The following is a 15,740-nucleotide window of genomic DNA, read 5'->3' as shown; positions in this document are numbered from 1 at the left end:
GTCACCACAAACACAACATCCCCACAGTGAAGCATGGTGGTGGCAGCATCATGCTGTTGGGATGCTTCTCGACAGCTGGCCCTGGAAGGCTTGTTTGTAAAGGTAGAGGGTAAAATGAATGCGGCAACTATAGGAAAATTCAGGAGGGCAGTCTTATTCAGTCTGCAAGAGGACTACGGCTCGGGAGAAGATTTATTTTCCAACAAGCCAATGACCCAAGGCAAACAGCGAATGCTAGAAATGGTTTCAAGAAAACAAGGTGAATGTTTTTGAGCGGCCAAGTCAAAGCCCAGACCTCAGTCCAATAGAGAATTAGTGGCTGGTCTTGAAAAGGGCTGTTCACGCCTGATCCCTGCAACCTGACAGAGCTTGAGCAGTTCTGCAAAGAATTACATAATTACACAAACTCAGTTCCACATTGTGACTGCACAAAGAGTTCATAAATAGGTACTTTTATCTATTACTTTATCGATATGTTGTTGAAGATAACGTATCTATTTTGGGGGTAGGCACCTGAGCTCACATGGTGGAGTCTAAGTCCCAGATTTGACCCCAAACTTTTACCTCTTTACCTCTACCTCATGCCATCCTAACTCTCTCCTCAAAATATTCCCTGTCTCTTTCAGCTGCCTTAACCAATAAAGTCAAAATGACAAAAAAGACTGACTTCCATCTGCTCTCAACCAATAAAACAAATCCAGAAAAACAAACCCAGGACTCTCAAAAAAAAAAAAAAGAAAGGAACCCCTCCTAAAACCTTTTGAACATCAAGGCGCAGCACTTAAGTCAAGCAGAGGTAGAGGTGTATAAAAGAGACGTCTGAAACTATTTATGTCTATCTGTCTCTCCTCTTTCCAGGCTCACACTACGACTAAGTGTACATGCCATTGTGTGCTTGAGTGGCAGAGCATTTACACTGCAAATAATATTTACATTGTGGACCACCAAGTCTGCACTGCTTACACAGTGGGTCCCTGCACACACAAAGTAACACACTCTAAGACAGTTGAAACAAAGCGCTGTCCAAAGAGATCTGCTCTTATGACATAACCTGGCTCTACTTTTGAACAAGCAGCCACAGTGCGATGCTCGGCATGTGACAGTGTGTGTGTCTTATTCATTAGCTAAGCTATCTCGGTACAGACTGTCCTCCTGACACCAGACAAAAACACGTTTTATCAAGAGAACTCAGCGGGGAATAAAAACAGCACTGGCCAGAGGTGCATCTGCTTCCTACTTGAGTAGTAAACCTCAGCAGTATTATCCTCGCTACAGTGCTGCGAACAAAACAGACGTAATGTAATGCAACAGTAACATCTGTCAAAGCACTATCAGCCATATGTGTTCAAGGCTTCATGTCTGACTGGATCTTTTTTTAGAGTTTACCCTCTCCTGTCCTCATGTGCCTGCTGTAATTTCCTCTTATTTAAAGCTCCTGTGAGGAGTTTTTGAACTGGTTATGAAACATACTGGAAATAATGCTGATACCTCAAAAAAGACAGACTAAAGAACTCAAGACTGTCAGGGACAAAATTAATGACTTCTATGTTGAAATTATTGATGCCTGCAGTCCATTTGGGTAGGGGGTAGGTGTCAGACAAAGTGAAACCACCTGTTTTTTTTCCTTTTTCAGGGGAAAGATTCTCATGAAATGATACTTTTCACTGCTTTAAGATGGATGATATTTTTTTTTTATCAAACACTACTTACACAGGATGGTGGGGCAGCTTGTTACATTTACTCAAACTTCTGTAGCTGTAACTTCCTAAGACCATTTAAGCTTTCCAACAAAGAAGTAATGATTTCTGGATTTTTTACTTTTTATATAATTGTCCAGATTGCCCATTGAAGCTAAAGTAATTTGCTTGAAAGGTTGGGAGAATTTGCAGTGAAATTTTAGGAATTTCACATATTTTCATGGAAATTTTGGGGTTATGTTTGTAATTTCACTGGAAGTTTAACAGATAATTTGCTTTGAAAATGCATTTTCATGTGAACTTGGTAAAGATTTTTTGTAGGTTTGGGGTAGTTTCTTTGGATATTTGTTTTGTTTGTTTGTTTTCAGGCATTTTAATGGAAATTTGGAAAATAAATTAAAATTTTGGGGCACTTTATTTGAATTCTTTTCAGGGGTAATTTGTATGTTTTTATGGGGGAGGTCTGCTGAAATTTTCAAGAATTTTTATAGTACGCATAAATTTGAAAATGTACCTGTAAGTTGGGTTTTGTGGTTTGATTTGATTTTTTTAATTTATTGATTTATTTTTGTGGTGGTGGTGGGGTCGGGTTTGTATTTGTATTTGTTTGTTTATTTTATTTGTTTTGTTTTTTGTTTGTGTGGTTTTCTGGGGGGAAGCTGGGGGGTCCTTGAAATCTTCAAAAATTCTTATGAAAATTTTGCACAAATATATGTAGATGTTTGGGGGAAATTTCCCAGTTTTCATGGAAATTTGGAAAATGTAGATGCAATTTGTAGGAATTTTATTTATTTATTTTTGGGGGGGTGGGACTGCCTTGAAAATTTTCATGCATTTTTATTGAAATTTGGGAAAGTTATTTGTGGGTTTTTTTTGGGGGGGGGGTGTCTTTAAGAATTTTCATGTAAATTTCAGTATATATGTTTGGATATTTGGGGGAATTTTTCACAGTCTGTATTTTTTACATTTTTGGAAAATTTGCATTTGCATTTTTGCATTTGTATTTTTTGAGAATGTCCTTCAAAAATCAACTTCAACTTAAAGTTCCTCCTCGAACCTTTAAGATAGAGTTTACTATAAAATATTTACAATAGAATTTGGTGTAAAAGAACCACTTTTAATTCCTTTTTTAACCTCAAAATTTGTGAGTTTAGCTAGTAAAGCAAACCAACTTGTAGAGCCTAAATTGCTCAATACCAAATCAATTTTTTCCACTAAAATGTTAAATATCAATTTTAGAGATTCTCACAGACATGAATTAATAGTACTTTTACAAAGACTTATTTTAAAGTTTATTCTAGAGGAGATCATTACTAATCAGATTTCTTCAAGGATTTGCAGTTCCTACTAAATAAGCAATTTCAAGCCAATTATCACCTTTAACATTAAAGCTCCTGTACGTGTTTTTGCACTCAGTGAAATGGGCTGAAACTAACACTGATGTCCCTGTTTCAACTATCTATATAAAAAATGTGATTTCTAAAAAGCTGTTTTTATTGTTTGTAACAGCTGCCATGTGGGTCAGATGAGGAAAACAGCCTGTGCAGGAAATAATTTCAATATGCAATTATTTGACTCTTAAACAAAGCAAAACTTGATTTTTGTTTTTGTTTCTTATTTTAGAAAAAGTCTATTTTCACATTATAAAAATTAGATCAGCAAATAAATTAGGGGTACCTTTTTGTCCACAGGGGGCACCAAAGTTGCTAAAGCTTCCTCACAGGAGCTTTAAAATGCTCCGAGATCTTGTAAAGGATATTTGAACCTCATTCTAGCAGATAAAAAACCTCAAATAAGATTTAAAAAGGGGAAACAGTTCATAAAACTTGGATGATTTCTGTATCCAGACTTTGAAACCTGTAAATCCACCTCCAGTGCCTGTATTTAAGAACCAGTATGTGAGAGGAAAGCTTGGCGAGAATCCCTGCCACTTCATGCTGCACTCATTTTGAAATCAGCCAACAAGATGTGCATTTGTATCTCTTCCAAAGAGCCGGCACAGGTCTGCCAGTTCAATCCTGATAAATTCAAACCAACGTCTACATCATGGGCAGCCTCCCTGAATTGTGTAACATCCTTATTTCACCGCGTGAGTACCCCGGTTCTGGAAGGGAGCATCACATGAGGCTGGTAGTGCAAAGACTGAGCAGTATGGAGATAAGACTTTGATATCAATCCCCAAAGGGAAATTCCCCCTTTGAAATCAGAACCCTTAAGGCTGTTAGAGATGCTTTGTTCAGCTCAGGGACATTAGATGAAGACGATAATGTCTGACATGGCAGTTTGAGTCTGTCAGCAGGAGTTTTACGATTGTGTCTGTGAGTACTCAGCCTTTTCTTAAGGGCAGATTACAACTAGATTTCAACCTGAAGAATGCAAGAAGGAGATCCTCTATTAGTCCCTTAGGGGGGGATTCAGATTTATACTCTGTTGCTGCACATGCTACACACAGGGCTGGAATACTGTACAAGCATAAACAGGAGCCTATGGGCATAATGGAGAGATTGCAGGACTGCACATGAAAAAGCACCTGGGTAGTTATTAGTTTAGTGCCTTGCACAAGGGAACTTTGGCAGTGTTCCCTCCAATTTCAAGTCCATTTCCTTTCTAGTCTATGTTTGGATTTTAACTATTAGGACAACAACACATCACAGGACACAGGATGTCAGTCACGCCACCCAAAGCACACCATGCCACCAGTTGTTTTGTTTGGCAGGAACCAAAACTTCCCAGTTTCCTTGACACATATCAAATAAAAGTGTCTGATGTTACCACCAGAACTAATGCATTCTGCACGCAGAATCTGACCCCTGCCTGTGAAAACGTTTAGTCTACATGCAACACTGCCGCCTTCACAGATACACCGGAATGACTCCTGAGGCAGACGACAATTCACAGATATGAAGCGAGAATATTTCTTGCTATCAGCAGCACCTTTTTGCAATGTTCATTAACACTGTGGCCACATATACAGGCCAATAACAGAGCGGGTGTCACACTGATTGTTTTCTTGTAGCTGGTGCATTTAACAGTGTACACAGTAAGGTATTGTGTTACACCCAGTTCAGACCAAAGACTCCCAATGCAAATGAGAATACTTTGACAAAATGATTCTGAAAATTTTGTAAGAGATATATTTTTTTCAAATTAAACTTTTCACATGAGTACTTAATCCCCATAAACACTCCTGTATCCTCCATTAGCTGTGCATGAGAGCAGGATGCACAGCACTTTACTAGCTAACACATGAGACATTTCATAATCCTGCAAAAGCAGATGGATTGGCCAGACGAAATGTCTATCATCAGAAAAATGATCTTGAAAAGCTCCAATCCACATTGTTTGTGCCGAACCAGACACAGTTCAGACCAATAAGTGCTATTTGAGTAGAATAAGGTGATAGCTACAGGTTCTTGGAGAGGGTAGCAATGGCTATCACCAGTGTAGCGGTGAGTTTGGATTTGGGAGGGGGGGGGGGGGGGGCTTGGGTTATACTGTAAACCGCAAGCCATTAGCTTGGATGTAGCTGTAGAAAAGCAGCAGTTTAATCAGACCTCGACCACATTTCTCTAATAAACCAAGACCAAAGAGTCACGACAAAAGCTTCTATTACCAAAGAAAATGTTAGCACATTTCCCGAAAGGCTTCAACAGGCATTTTAGCCACTAATAAGCTCCACCATCCAATTCTATAGTAGAGCTAGCCTGTGTAGCTGAAGTTAGCACTGGAGCTACATAAGTCTGTAACCTAATTTTGTCATGTCACACTGTTTGGCCTATCATGAATGCGACAGAACGTCTAATCACTTTCTGAGAATTTCTTTTTAAATCCCAGATAAATGTGAAATGCATCCATGCAATGGACACATGAAAGTCTATTGCATATCATGTTAGAAATTCAAAGCTGTAGTGGCTAAATTCGTCAATTGAAAAACTAATGTTCTTGGCAGACATCTTGGTTATCACAAGACTATATGGGCTGTGAAACGTGAGCATGAAAACTGGTGGATGGACACCACACTACAAATCATCAGGTCATCCAGGCCTGAAGGGGGCTCCAAATAGAACAGCTATCGTTCCAATGGAAAAGACATTTCACCTGTTCAACTGACTTGTTTTTTGTGGCAGCAGTTTTCCAAATCCAGAAAGCATCAGATTCACTATCTGCCCATGTTTAAAAGGAGGGTTTTCAGACTGAATTTTAATCTGAAAATCAGCCAGCTTGCACGTGCCTTACTGTAGTGATCTGAATGTGATCAAAATCATCCTCTCTCCTTCCCAAATCAGATAATCTTTTGTTAGGAGGAGTAACCACATTTCCACTTGCTGCTTTGCAGCTACGCACATATCAAACACCTGTGTGCATGAATCCAGCTGCTTATCTACCTGTCTGCACTCTCCATTTCCTCTCAGACTTCAAAAAGACTCACTTGAGAAGATACGCTTCCACTACATTAGGCCACACACATTCACAAGATGCCAAAACATTTTTAGCCTGTTTAAATATACAGCTGCAGATATCATCTACAGCAGTTAAAACCTCCCCACAACGACAAGACAAGGAGGGAAAAAAATGTTCTTTTTTTAATCTGTGAAACACACTGCTTATTAGATTCAACATACAAGGAAATGTACTTATCAAACAAATATGACTCAGGTCTCGATTTTGTTTTTACACCGCCCACCTCCCCACATCAGGGAAGGAAAAAATATTGCAGCGGTTCATCTTCAAGTTCTTTTCATAGCTCAGATTTGGATGCACATAATGTTCTTTTTTCATCTTTGCTCCAGTGTGTTAAAACATCCCACAGATGAAAATTATCCAGGCAGGATGTTCAGCTCAGGGGTAATAATAGACACTAAGACAGACATGAGAAGCCGAACGCGCATTTCACATGCACTATTTGGTATTTTTTTAAATGAATGATTTTTCAGCACAAAATGGCTGCGAGGAGAAAAATGCTGTTCACCCAAAGATAGTACTGAACCTTGTATTCGTACGAATGATTAATGAGTGGGATCTTCAAACATGGAGGGCAGGCAACTCTGAAATGATCTCAAAACAGCTTACAAGTCTGAACTTAAAATAGTCTCAGGTAAAGTAGTAAAAGAAGAGAAAGAAAAGTGCAGATTTAGCAGCTGAGATGATGCACAGTCAGCAAAAGATGATACCAAACTTGAGTCCCAAAAAAAAGGACCATAATTTCCAGCAGATCAGAAATGTCAAGCAGGGCAGAGTTTAGCCAATGTGAAAATGGCATATTTTTAATATTCAATTTGGGATTTCTATGCCTTTATTTTAGAGACAGGCTGGTGAATAGAGTAGGAAATCAGGAAGAGAGAGTGGGAAAGGAGACAAACTCAGTTAGACAGCCTCCGTACAGGGGACACAAGCTACCAGTCTAACAAAACTTAATCTTTAGCTGCATTGTGATTGTTTCCTGACTTAAAAAAAATAATCTAAGAGGGGTATTTGACCCCATTTCAAGCCAAGAATATATATAACAATAGGGGTGTGACAAGACACTTATCTCATGAGACAAGGCGAGACAAGATTTGGGCCCACAAGACACGAGACGAGATGAGATTTTACACTTTTTTTTTAAATTATGGCAAAAAAATACATGGGTGGATAATATGTCCTTTATACAACTAATAGTCAAAGTTGCAACGCATTCAGGTGTACTCAAAAATGTTTGAACCAAGTACTGAATAGGCTATTAATGCTTCCAAAGAGTATGTCTTGCCTAACTTTGACTCAAACTGTACATTTTAGTGCTCTTTAAATCAAGCCTTTCATTTTAACAGTCTACAAAATCTTTAATTTACTACACTATGCTCTCATCACTACAATTACAATAACTATTTTTAATATTATACTTAATTATATATAGTAAAAGCATTTAGATTATTTAAGTATTTTAAGCACCATTTACAACAGACTGAAATATAAAGAGCTGCATCAGTATCCTCAGTATCAGCATCCTCTTTAAGGACATCCATATTTAAAACACTCAAAATAAATCCTCAAGTCAATAACACCTTGTAATTTAAAGAAATAGATTATTTTAGTGTTTTGCGGTCTTTTTTTCTCATATGAGCTTTAACAGTGTTGGACACGACGCACAGATGAGCGTGTGTTTTAATGTGTGTGCGTTGGTGAGTGAGTCTGTGTCTGTCTGCTGTCATACAACAAACAGGGCGCGTTTAACTGAAGCTTTAACTGAAGATTTTTGGAGCTAACAGTGGACCCTATGGCGCTCAGAGTTTGTTTTGCTTAGTTACCGCTGCAGTATGCAGACCCATTGCGCTACTCATGTTAAGCTTCTGATTGGTAATACGCACAGCCAACAGCTGATGGATGTGTGACTGACAGACGGTGAGACGAGAAGGAGACATGACAAAGCAGCGACTCAAAGTTACAAAGTCACAAATAGCGGCACTACGAGCGAGTCTGCGCGCATACACAAACTAAATAAACGCTGTATTCTCCTCACGGAGACTGCACAGACTTTCACCCACAGCGTTTCATCAATTCGCACCGTTATGATGATGCATAGGTGGATCATGTACGGGCCAAGTAGCGCATGCGGGGGGGGTGGTTGGAGCGGTCATCTTAATGGATATCAGATCAGCTCCGTTTCCTCATTTGCTCTCTCACCAACAGTTTTATAGTGTTCAGGGCATGTTTGTGATCTTTTATAACTTCCAGTTTGGTGTTGGAGAGCTGCTGCTCCAAGTGTCTGCGCAATACTGATCTCGCGAGATTGATTTTTCCGCGACAAGAAATCTCGTGGCGTTTTGATCTCGTGAGATCACGAGATCTCGTCACACCCCTAATTGACAACCTATAAGACAACAGCTGCTGCTGGCATTTAATCATTTTCAAGCCAACGTTAAATGTTAGCTAGTTAGCTACAAATGTCCATTCATATTTTGTTACCCTAGTGAGCAGAGACTTCCTAGCTAGGCAGTGGCTAAATGCTACAGCTGGCATTTAATCACTTTCAAGCTAACGTTAAATGTTGGCAAGGAATTTACAAACATCCGTTCCTAATTTGTCACTCTATCACGTGGCTATGTTTTTGAGCAGAGACTTCCTAGCTAAGCAGGGGCAAAATGTGAACTTCAGCTGTTGTCTGAGGGTAGCTAATGTTTTATTAAATACTGTTTGGATTTTTAAAATGGTCTGATATCCCTCTGGATTTTACTATCCCATGCAAGTGTGCGTAGTATAAATGGGTTACCTTAAAGAGTTAAATAGATCGTATGATGAGTTGTGTTGCCTTATGGCTGTTTTTTGGGGTTCAGTTTACAGTTGAGTTTAGATGGACAGGGCATGCTGAGGACAATCCATTGCCATCTGCAGAGAAACATCAGACAGGCAATGCTGTGAGTATTTTATGTTATTATTAAGGAGATTGGCAATATACAGTATATAATAAGATATTTTAGGAAGATGTTTATATAATTTGTAGTTGTGTTTCATGTGAATGTTGGGTGTAATTACTGTGCAACAATTTGCAGTTTTCACCATCATGTTAATGTGGACCAAGTTTACAGTTAGGAGAGAAACCTTACAACCACTTTAACTTGGTGTTTAGTCACAGGTTTCCACACACTGGACGACAACATTACACAAATTAAAATTACCACAATTTTGATGCTAATTCTGCCTCTTAATGGCAATTCCTATTGTGTGTTATCCAGTTAGGGCTGTCAGCATTAATACATTAATCTTGATGCAATTAAGGTCCAAAATTAATGCACAAACATTTTTTTTACATTAATTGTGGACGACTTAACTTTGTCCCTTTTGGCAAACCTTGGTTAAGCCGATGCAGCATTCTCCACCACCATGGTGGTGTAAGACAAGTTCATCACTGCTCCTTTGATTGACTTCTTTCACCTTAAAAAACTCAGAAAGCCCGGTGGACAAGTCAAAAGTCTTCTGCACCTTGTGATATCAACTATTTCACTTTTTACTTTCTTCCATTTTCATCCGTGGTAAGAGTCATTGTGTAACATTCAGTCTACCTTCATTTCCTTAGGTAATAGTGGTATACAGATAAATTGGGCTGAATCAGATAACCGATCTTTACTCTAAAGATCAGAAATGCATCGGTCATTAGAGCCCTGGATTGGTAAAATGTGAAATGAGTCGATGCACCGGCTTTAACATTAGAGATTGGTTCATTGAGACTGCTGGGCTGGCACACTCACATTCACACCTACAGGCAATTCAGAGTCACCAATTAACCTGATGAGCATGTTTTTGGTTGTGGGAGGAAGCTGGAATACCAAGAGAGAACCTACGCATGCACGAAGAGAACATGCAAACTCTGCACAGAAAGGCCTTGACCAGTAAGCGACCCAGGAACCTTCTTGCTGCACTGACCCCTGCACCACCATGCAGCCTGCACTGAATCGTTCTATATTCTAATAAATCCTCAGTGAATCTCATCGTTGCCTGTGGATCGAGATTTGAATCAAATTGTTCAGAGAAGAGATTCACACCCCTATTTCCAAACACGGAATAAAGTAACCTTGTCGAAAGACAGTGCAAAATACAAAGTAAAACAAAAACAGTTTTGTATTGCAAAATAAACTAAATAAATTAAATCCTTACATGTGGAAAGAGAAAAATTGGGAATAACTACAGAAATTCAGGGATTAAATGAAAATTGAAAAACTAACCCTTTGACAGCCCTTTTTTAATGGAACTCGTGAAAACTTTGAAGTCGTGCACAGGAAAAGTTTGGCCTTCATTTATTATGCTGTGTTCCAGATACAAGTTGGTTACTCCAGTTCCTGAGTTGGAATTCTGAGTTCAGGAGGCATTCAGGATGACTTGTGTGAAATTTCAGCATTTGAGATCAACTGGAACACATTACATCTTTTAAATCACTTCTTAGAACTCATTTTTATATGCTTGCTTTTATGTGATGTCGTCTTCTGTCTGTCTTTTACTGTCTACCCTCCTCCTGTCAGTGGTCTCCCTTAAATTATCTTCTTCTTCCACAAAGTTTACCTGTGTTGATCCTGATTGCTACTGTTTACTTTCACTTCTCCTATTTGATTTTTGTGCATTTAACCCTCCCTCTACTTGTTTTTACCTCTTTTTGCTGTTGTGTCCATTTTACCTCATTATCATCATTATTATGATTTTTATTCATTTATGAATGATATTTTACAGTTCCTAGCTTTCTAATTTGTGTTTTATGACTAATTAATCTCTACACATTTTAATTGTTTTATTATATTGTCACTGCTCTGAGTTTTATTACTTTCTATCTCTTTCTATATTTTAGATGCTTCTACATCTCTGGTCCTTAGGTCTCTTTTTATGTCGTTGGCTTCCTGTATTGCCTGAATTGGTCTTGGTTATTCTGGGTTTTTATTTTTCATTTGTTTATTCCTGGTCATTACTTTTATTCTGGAATTTTCATACCTAGGTATCATGATGTCTTTTTAACTTGACATGTTTTGGGCTTTGTAATGTGTCAGCCAGGATGATTATGATGTTGGGGTTATGTTTTCATGGGTTCTTCTGTTGTTGGGGTTTTGTCCTTCCTTTTGTGTTCTTTCCTTGTGTTTTAATGCTTTGTCTTAATTGTAATTCTGTTTAACGTTAAAGCACTTTGTAAACCTCTGTTTTTAAAAGGTGCGCTACAAAATAAAAGTCATTATTATTACCCTTTGGAAACACCATTGCTGGACAATGGCAAGACACTAAAATATCATTTAATCTCCTCGCCTTCTAGGTGGCAATTAAGACTAACATTTGCTATGGCTCCTTTTGGTCCCATATGTGGCTAAGAACTGAAGTCCAGTGGTTATACTTTTTCTGAAAATGTCATCAAAAGGTGTTTTCATGGCATATTTCTTCAACAGCGCTGTTATGAGGCATCAGCATCACACCTTGAGACATTCGTAGTGATGGTGGTGTGATATATGTTGTCCCTGTCTGTCAATTTAATGCCTCTGCTACTGTCTCCCAGGACGCCACCTTGTTGCCAATTACATCATTGACATTTAATGCTATGAATGCCATGAGAGAGGGCCATGTGGTCTTTTTTGTGTAAATGCAACCCCATTTGGAGGCATCATTAGCATCCGGTTAACGAACTAAGACGTCTCGGTCCATCTGTGAGAAATTACCCTGGAGAATACTGGACCATCCAACATTGATCCAATGTCTTCTCGATGCTCATCAATCTGAAGGCTTTTCATTATTTGACAGAACCCGTACATTTAAAACAACAGCAGAGTATGACTTTATAGCAGCATTTAGCTACCCACCCTGAGTGTGACATCAGAGGAAAATGGCACCATTGTAACCCAAAAACCAACCAACAGTTGGATTGACTAAGTAATTGGCAAACAAACAGGGATTATTGACTACTACAAAGCACCACAGACCATCAAAAAGAGCCCAATCAAGCAAGCATCACAACTCCCTAAACAAGAGCTTTGTTCAATTCTTCACAATAATGACAAGCTCAAGACAACTGCAGCAGGACCTGTGTGTTATTCCTATGCCTCCCAGTTCCTCAGTAATCCCAGAACCATAAACAATGTCATCCCTAGCAGTGTTTTGACAAATGATCCATCGAATTTCACAAGCGTGGGGCCTGTAACCGGTGCTTGTTTAGTCTCAAGGAAGCAGGAATCTGAGTGTTTGCACGGCTAACATAAAGCCTTTTCAGAGCTCTGAATCAGCTGATGACACCATGCTTTACTAACCATCAAAGCACATGATTCACGTACCTGTAAATCCAGGTGTATGTGTAAGTGTAGCAACGCTCACAAAGACAGGAAATGATGACAAACTTGGTCTTACCAGGGGTCGGGCATTTATGTTTCCAGTGTATGAAAAGGATATGGGTTACAGACGACGCGTAGACACCAGTTGCGAGGTCTTGTCGTTTGCTTTAAGCAGAAGAAGGCCACCGGGGCCAGGGCCGGGTATGGCTGCTGCTCCTCCTCCTCGGAAACGCAATCTGGATCGCGTATGGGAGCGTGGATCCGAACTCCCAAAGGCGGTCCAACTTCCAGCTCCGGTTCTTGATCATCATGCTCCTCGACTTCAGGACTCCACTCTCCTCCGCTGCTGCTCCTGGTCTTCCTCTCCATCTCCACCTCCTCCTCCTCCTCTTCTTCATCTTCACCACCTCCTCCAGGGCCGGCATCGTGGCCCGGGGTGTCGGACCTGTAGGGTGCCTGTACGGTGAGCCTCACCTCCTCGTACACCTCGTCGCCCTCCTCCTGCTCCCGTGCCCGCCCCCTCACCTCGGGGCTCTCTGCGTACTCAAAGCGCGCTCTCCCCTCGCCATCAGTCATGATAGAGCGTCAGGCAGAGCCACTCTGGATGGGGAGGTCAGAGGGAGAGAGGTTAGGGCGAGGTTGTGAGGTGGGAGGAGTGGACGGTGCGATAGGAGGGGCAGGACGAAGAAAGAAGAGGTAGAAGAGAGAAATTAAGTTGGCGAGGAGCAACACAATAAACTCCACATCTATAATGTACTCCCTTCTGATCAATCTAGGCAAAGATTTTAAACATTTGACCACTTCCTCTTCAGAAATAGAGCACTATATTTAAACACCAGCCATCCTTATGATGGCACAACCTAAAAAATCTTTACTGGAGACTGGAAAAATATTAATAAAACATGCTTCAGGAGCTTGACAGGCACAGAAAACTCACTTCTAAACACCAGCAGGGAGGAATATATCCATTCTAAGGCGCTTTTTGAGTGCAACAGAATTTACTGTGATATTATGGGAGCTGTGGGGATTTTTTTTTCAGTCTCCTCGCTCTTCCTGTTGCTATGTGATGGAACAGATGGACTGCTCTGTCTCTGGTCTACTGGAGGTTTTTGAGCACACACCACGCAATGGTGGGCAGGGAATGCGCAAAAAGAAAGAAAAAACAAACAATTTACGCCACATAACCCTGAAAAAGTCGCGTAAATCGAGAACAAAAGCACTGCAATCCAGCAAGCACTTTAGCCTACTCTTTAAATGGGCTTTGTTGAACATCGCCTGCTGTTATGGGAGACATATCGGTGTTGCAAGCCTGACAAAGGGGAAGAAATGTTAAACATGCTCATTGAAAAGTAGTTACGCATTCTAAATAGTGCCAAATGCAATACTGAAGAAGCAAGGGGGGCAACAGAGCGCGCATCACCTGCGTTTTTTTGGCATTTTTGGCTGTAAAAAAGTGGGCTCACTTCTGGACTTTACTGATATTTAAGCATTAAAAGAAAATAGAAGTCAAATATTCTTTTAAGGATACCTTATCGAGACGGAATCGGAAGTTTTCTTGAGCATGATCCGTGACTTTCCGTGTTTCTAGCGCGCCCAGCCTTTCGCAGCAATCCTTTCTTCCCTTTCTTCTCTCTCCTTAAAAAATCTCCTCCGTACTTCTTCTCTTTTCCCCCACAAATCAAAGGTAATCCGTGTCAAAAATCACAGGAAGTAGTCAAAGAGCGGTCTCGACGCGCGCTTTCGGTTAAACGGGAACATCTATCCACATCCATGCATGCATCCATCCGTCCATCCTCGCTGAGGTGTTGGTTATTACGCAGCGTGGAGCGGAGATGCGCGCGCGGGGAGGGTCGGGAGGGCCGGGCTGTGTGTGTGTGTATGTGTGTGTGTGTGTGTGTGTGTTTGAAGCTCCGTGGATGATCTGACACGGAAAAACTTGGCCGAGCAACCGGGAGCCCTGACACGTGACGTGATGCCGGTCTCCAGGGACGTAGCGCACAGTGGGAGACGCACACTGAAGAAGAAGAAGAAGAAGAAAAACACTCACTTAAACTCGCGCACGCTCTGCGATGTTTCATGCATCACCATGCAGTCAGCAGATAATGGAAATGGTATGAATCATATATTAGCCCGTGTTTTTCGTGGGCACGAGCACAGAAATACAAGGAACCATGATGATAACAACAATAATATCATAATTGATAATAATCAGATGATATTCCTCTTCAGATCGCCTTTAATGCCAAGTTTTTACACCAGAAAGAGAGCTGATGTACAGAAGATTAATCGTGCTGAAGCCATTTAAATATTCTTTTTATTTGAGGAAGAAAAAAAAAACAAAAATGATCTTTTTCCCTGGGATTTCTGCATGTTTAGCTGAAGGGCGAAAGCAACAAAAATTCAATTATAAAAGTGGAGTTGATAAAAACTCACGTGAATTAAATAATAGAGTGATAAAAATGAATTTGAATTAAAAAACATAATTTATGAACAGATTTGATAACTTTGAAAATTGTTGCAATTTAATGAAAATAGTTGCAAATTCTATTATTTTGATTGTTTTCATTCATTTTAAACAGGGTGAACGTTTTCATTATCATTTAAAGATAAAGGCCTCAAGGGTAGAAGTAACAAGAAGTGATGATAAAAATTAATGTGAGGAAAATGAATGTAATTTGAATTATTTGGCATCCGAAACGCATGTGAATCATTAAATGCAATTTTTGTGACTTCTGTCTTGAATAAAGATTGTGCTTCCACTCAACTCTGGACTTTAAGGTGGCTTTCACACTAGGGGCCTGGTCCCGGATCCAAGTGTTCCTGAGCCCTAAGTCTGGTTATTTTTGGGCAGTGTGAATGCAAATGAACCGTACCCACACCGTGGGGTTCTCTACATTTGGGATGGGACCCCATTGGGGGTCGCGAGACACTGAGATGGGGTCTCCAGATGCCTTAAAAAACCAAGAATATTTTTTAAATTACACTGTTGCCATTTTACACCAATTTTGCCTTTTTTTAAGATTTATTTTTGGGCCTTTTCATGCCTTTATTTGATAGAGGAAGGACCGTGGCTAGACTCAGAAACAGGGAAGAGAGTGGGGAGAGACGTGGTAAAGGGCCACAGGCTGGATTCGAACCCAGGCCGCCAACATACATGGGTAGCACCTTAAACAACTCCACCATCTGCGCTCCCAGTTTTGCCAAATTTTGACACATTTCTGGTACTTAAAACCCTTTTTTTTCTCAATTTTTAAACCCTTTCCACCACTTTATATCT

The 15,740-nt window shown here is 40.1% G+C and overlaps 1 protein-coding gene across 1 annotated transcript in view; it reads right to left on the bottom strand.

Annotated features, from left to right (window-relative positions):
• cacna1ha (calcium channel, voltage-dependent, T type, alpha 1H subunit a) overlaps positions 1–14,265 on the bottom strand; it is a 211,967-nt gene extending 197,702 nt beyond the window's left edge. The window contains exons 1-2 of the mRNA XM_041817429.1: positions 13,992–14,265; positions 12,582–13,063 (exon numbers count right to left, since the gene is read on the bottom strand). Of these exons, the coding sequence (XP_041673363.1) occupies positions 12,582–13,039 (458 nt within the window). The 5' untranslated portion in view covers positions 13,040–13,063; positions 13,992–14,265. The remainder of the gene's footprint in view (positions 1–12,581; positions 13,064–13,991) is intronic.
• Positions 14,266–15,740: the final 1,475 nt, after the last annotated feature.

This window comes from Cheilinus undulatus, linkage group 21 (assembly GCF_018320785.1).
Source record: "Cheilinus undulatus linkage group 21, ASM1832078v1, whole genome shotgun sequence".
NCBI lineage: Eukaryota > Metazoa > Chordata > Actinopteri > Labriformes > Labridae > Cheilinus > Cheilinus undulatus.
This window is presented reverse-complemented; position numbering and strand designations above follow the sequence as displayed.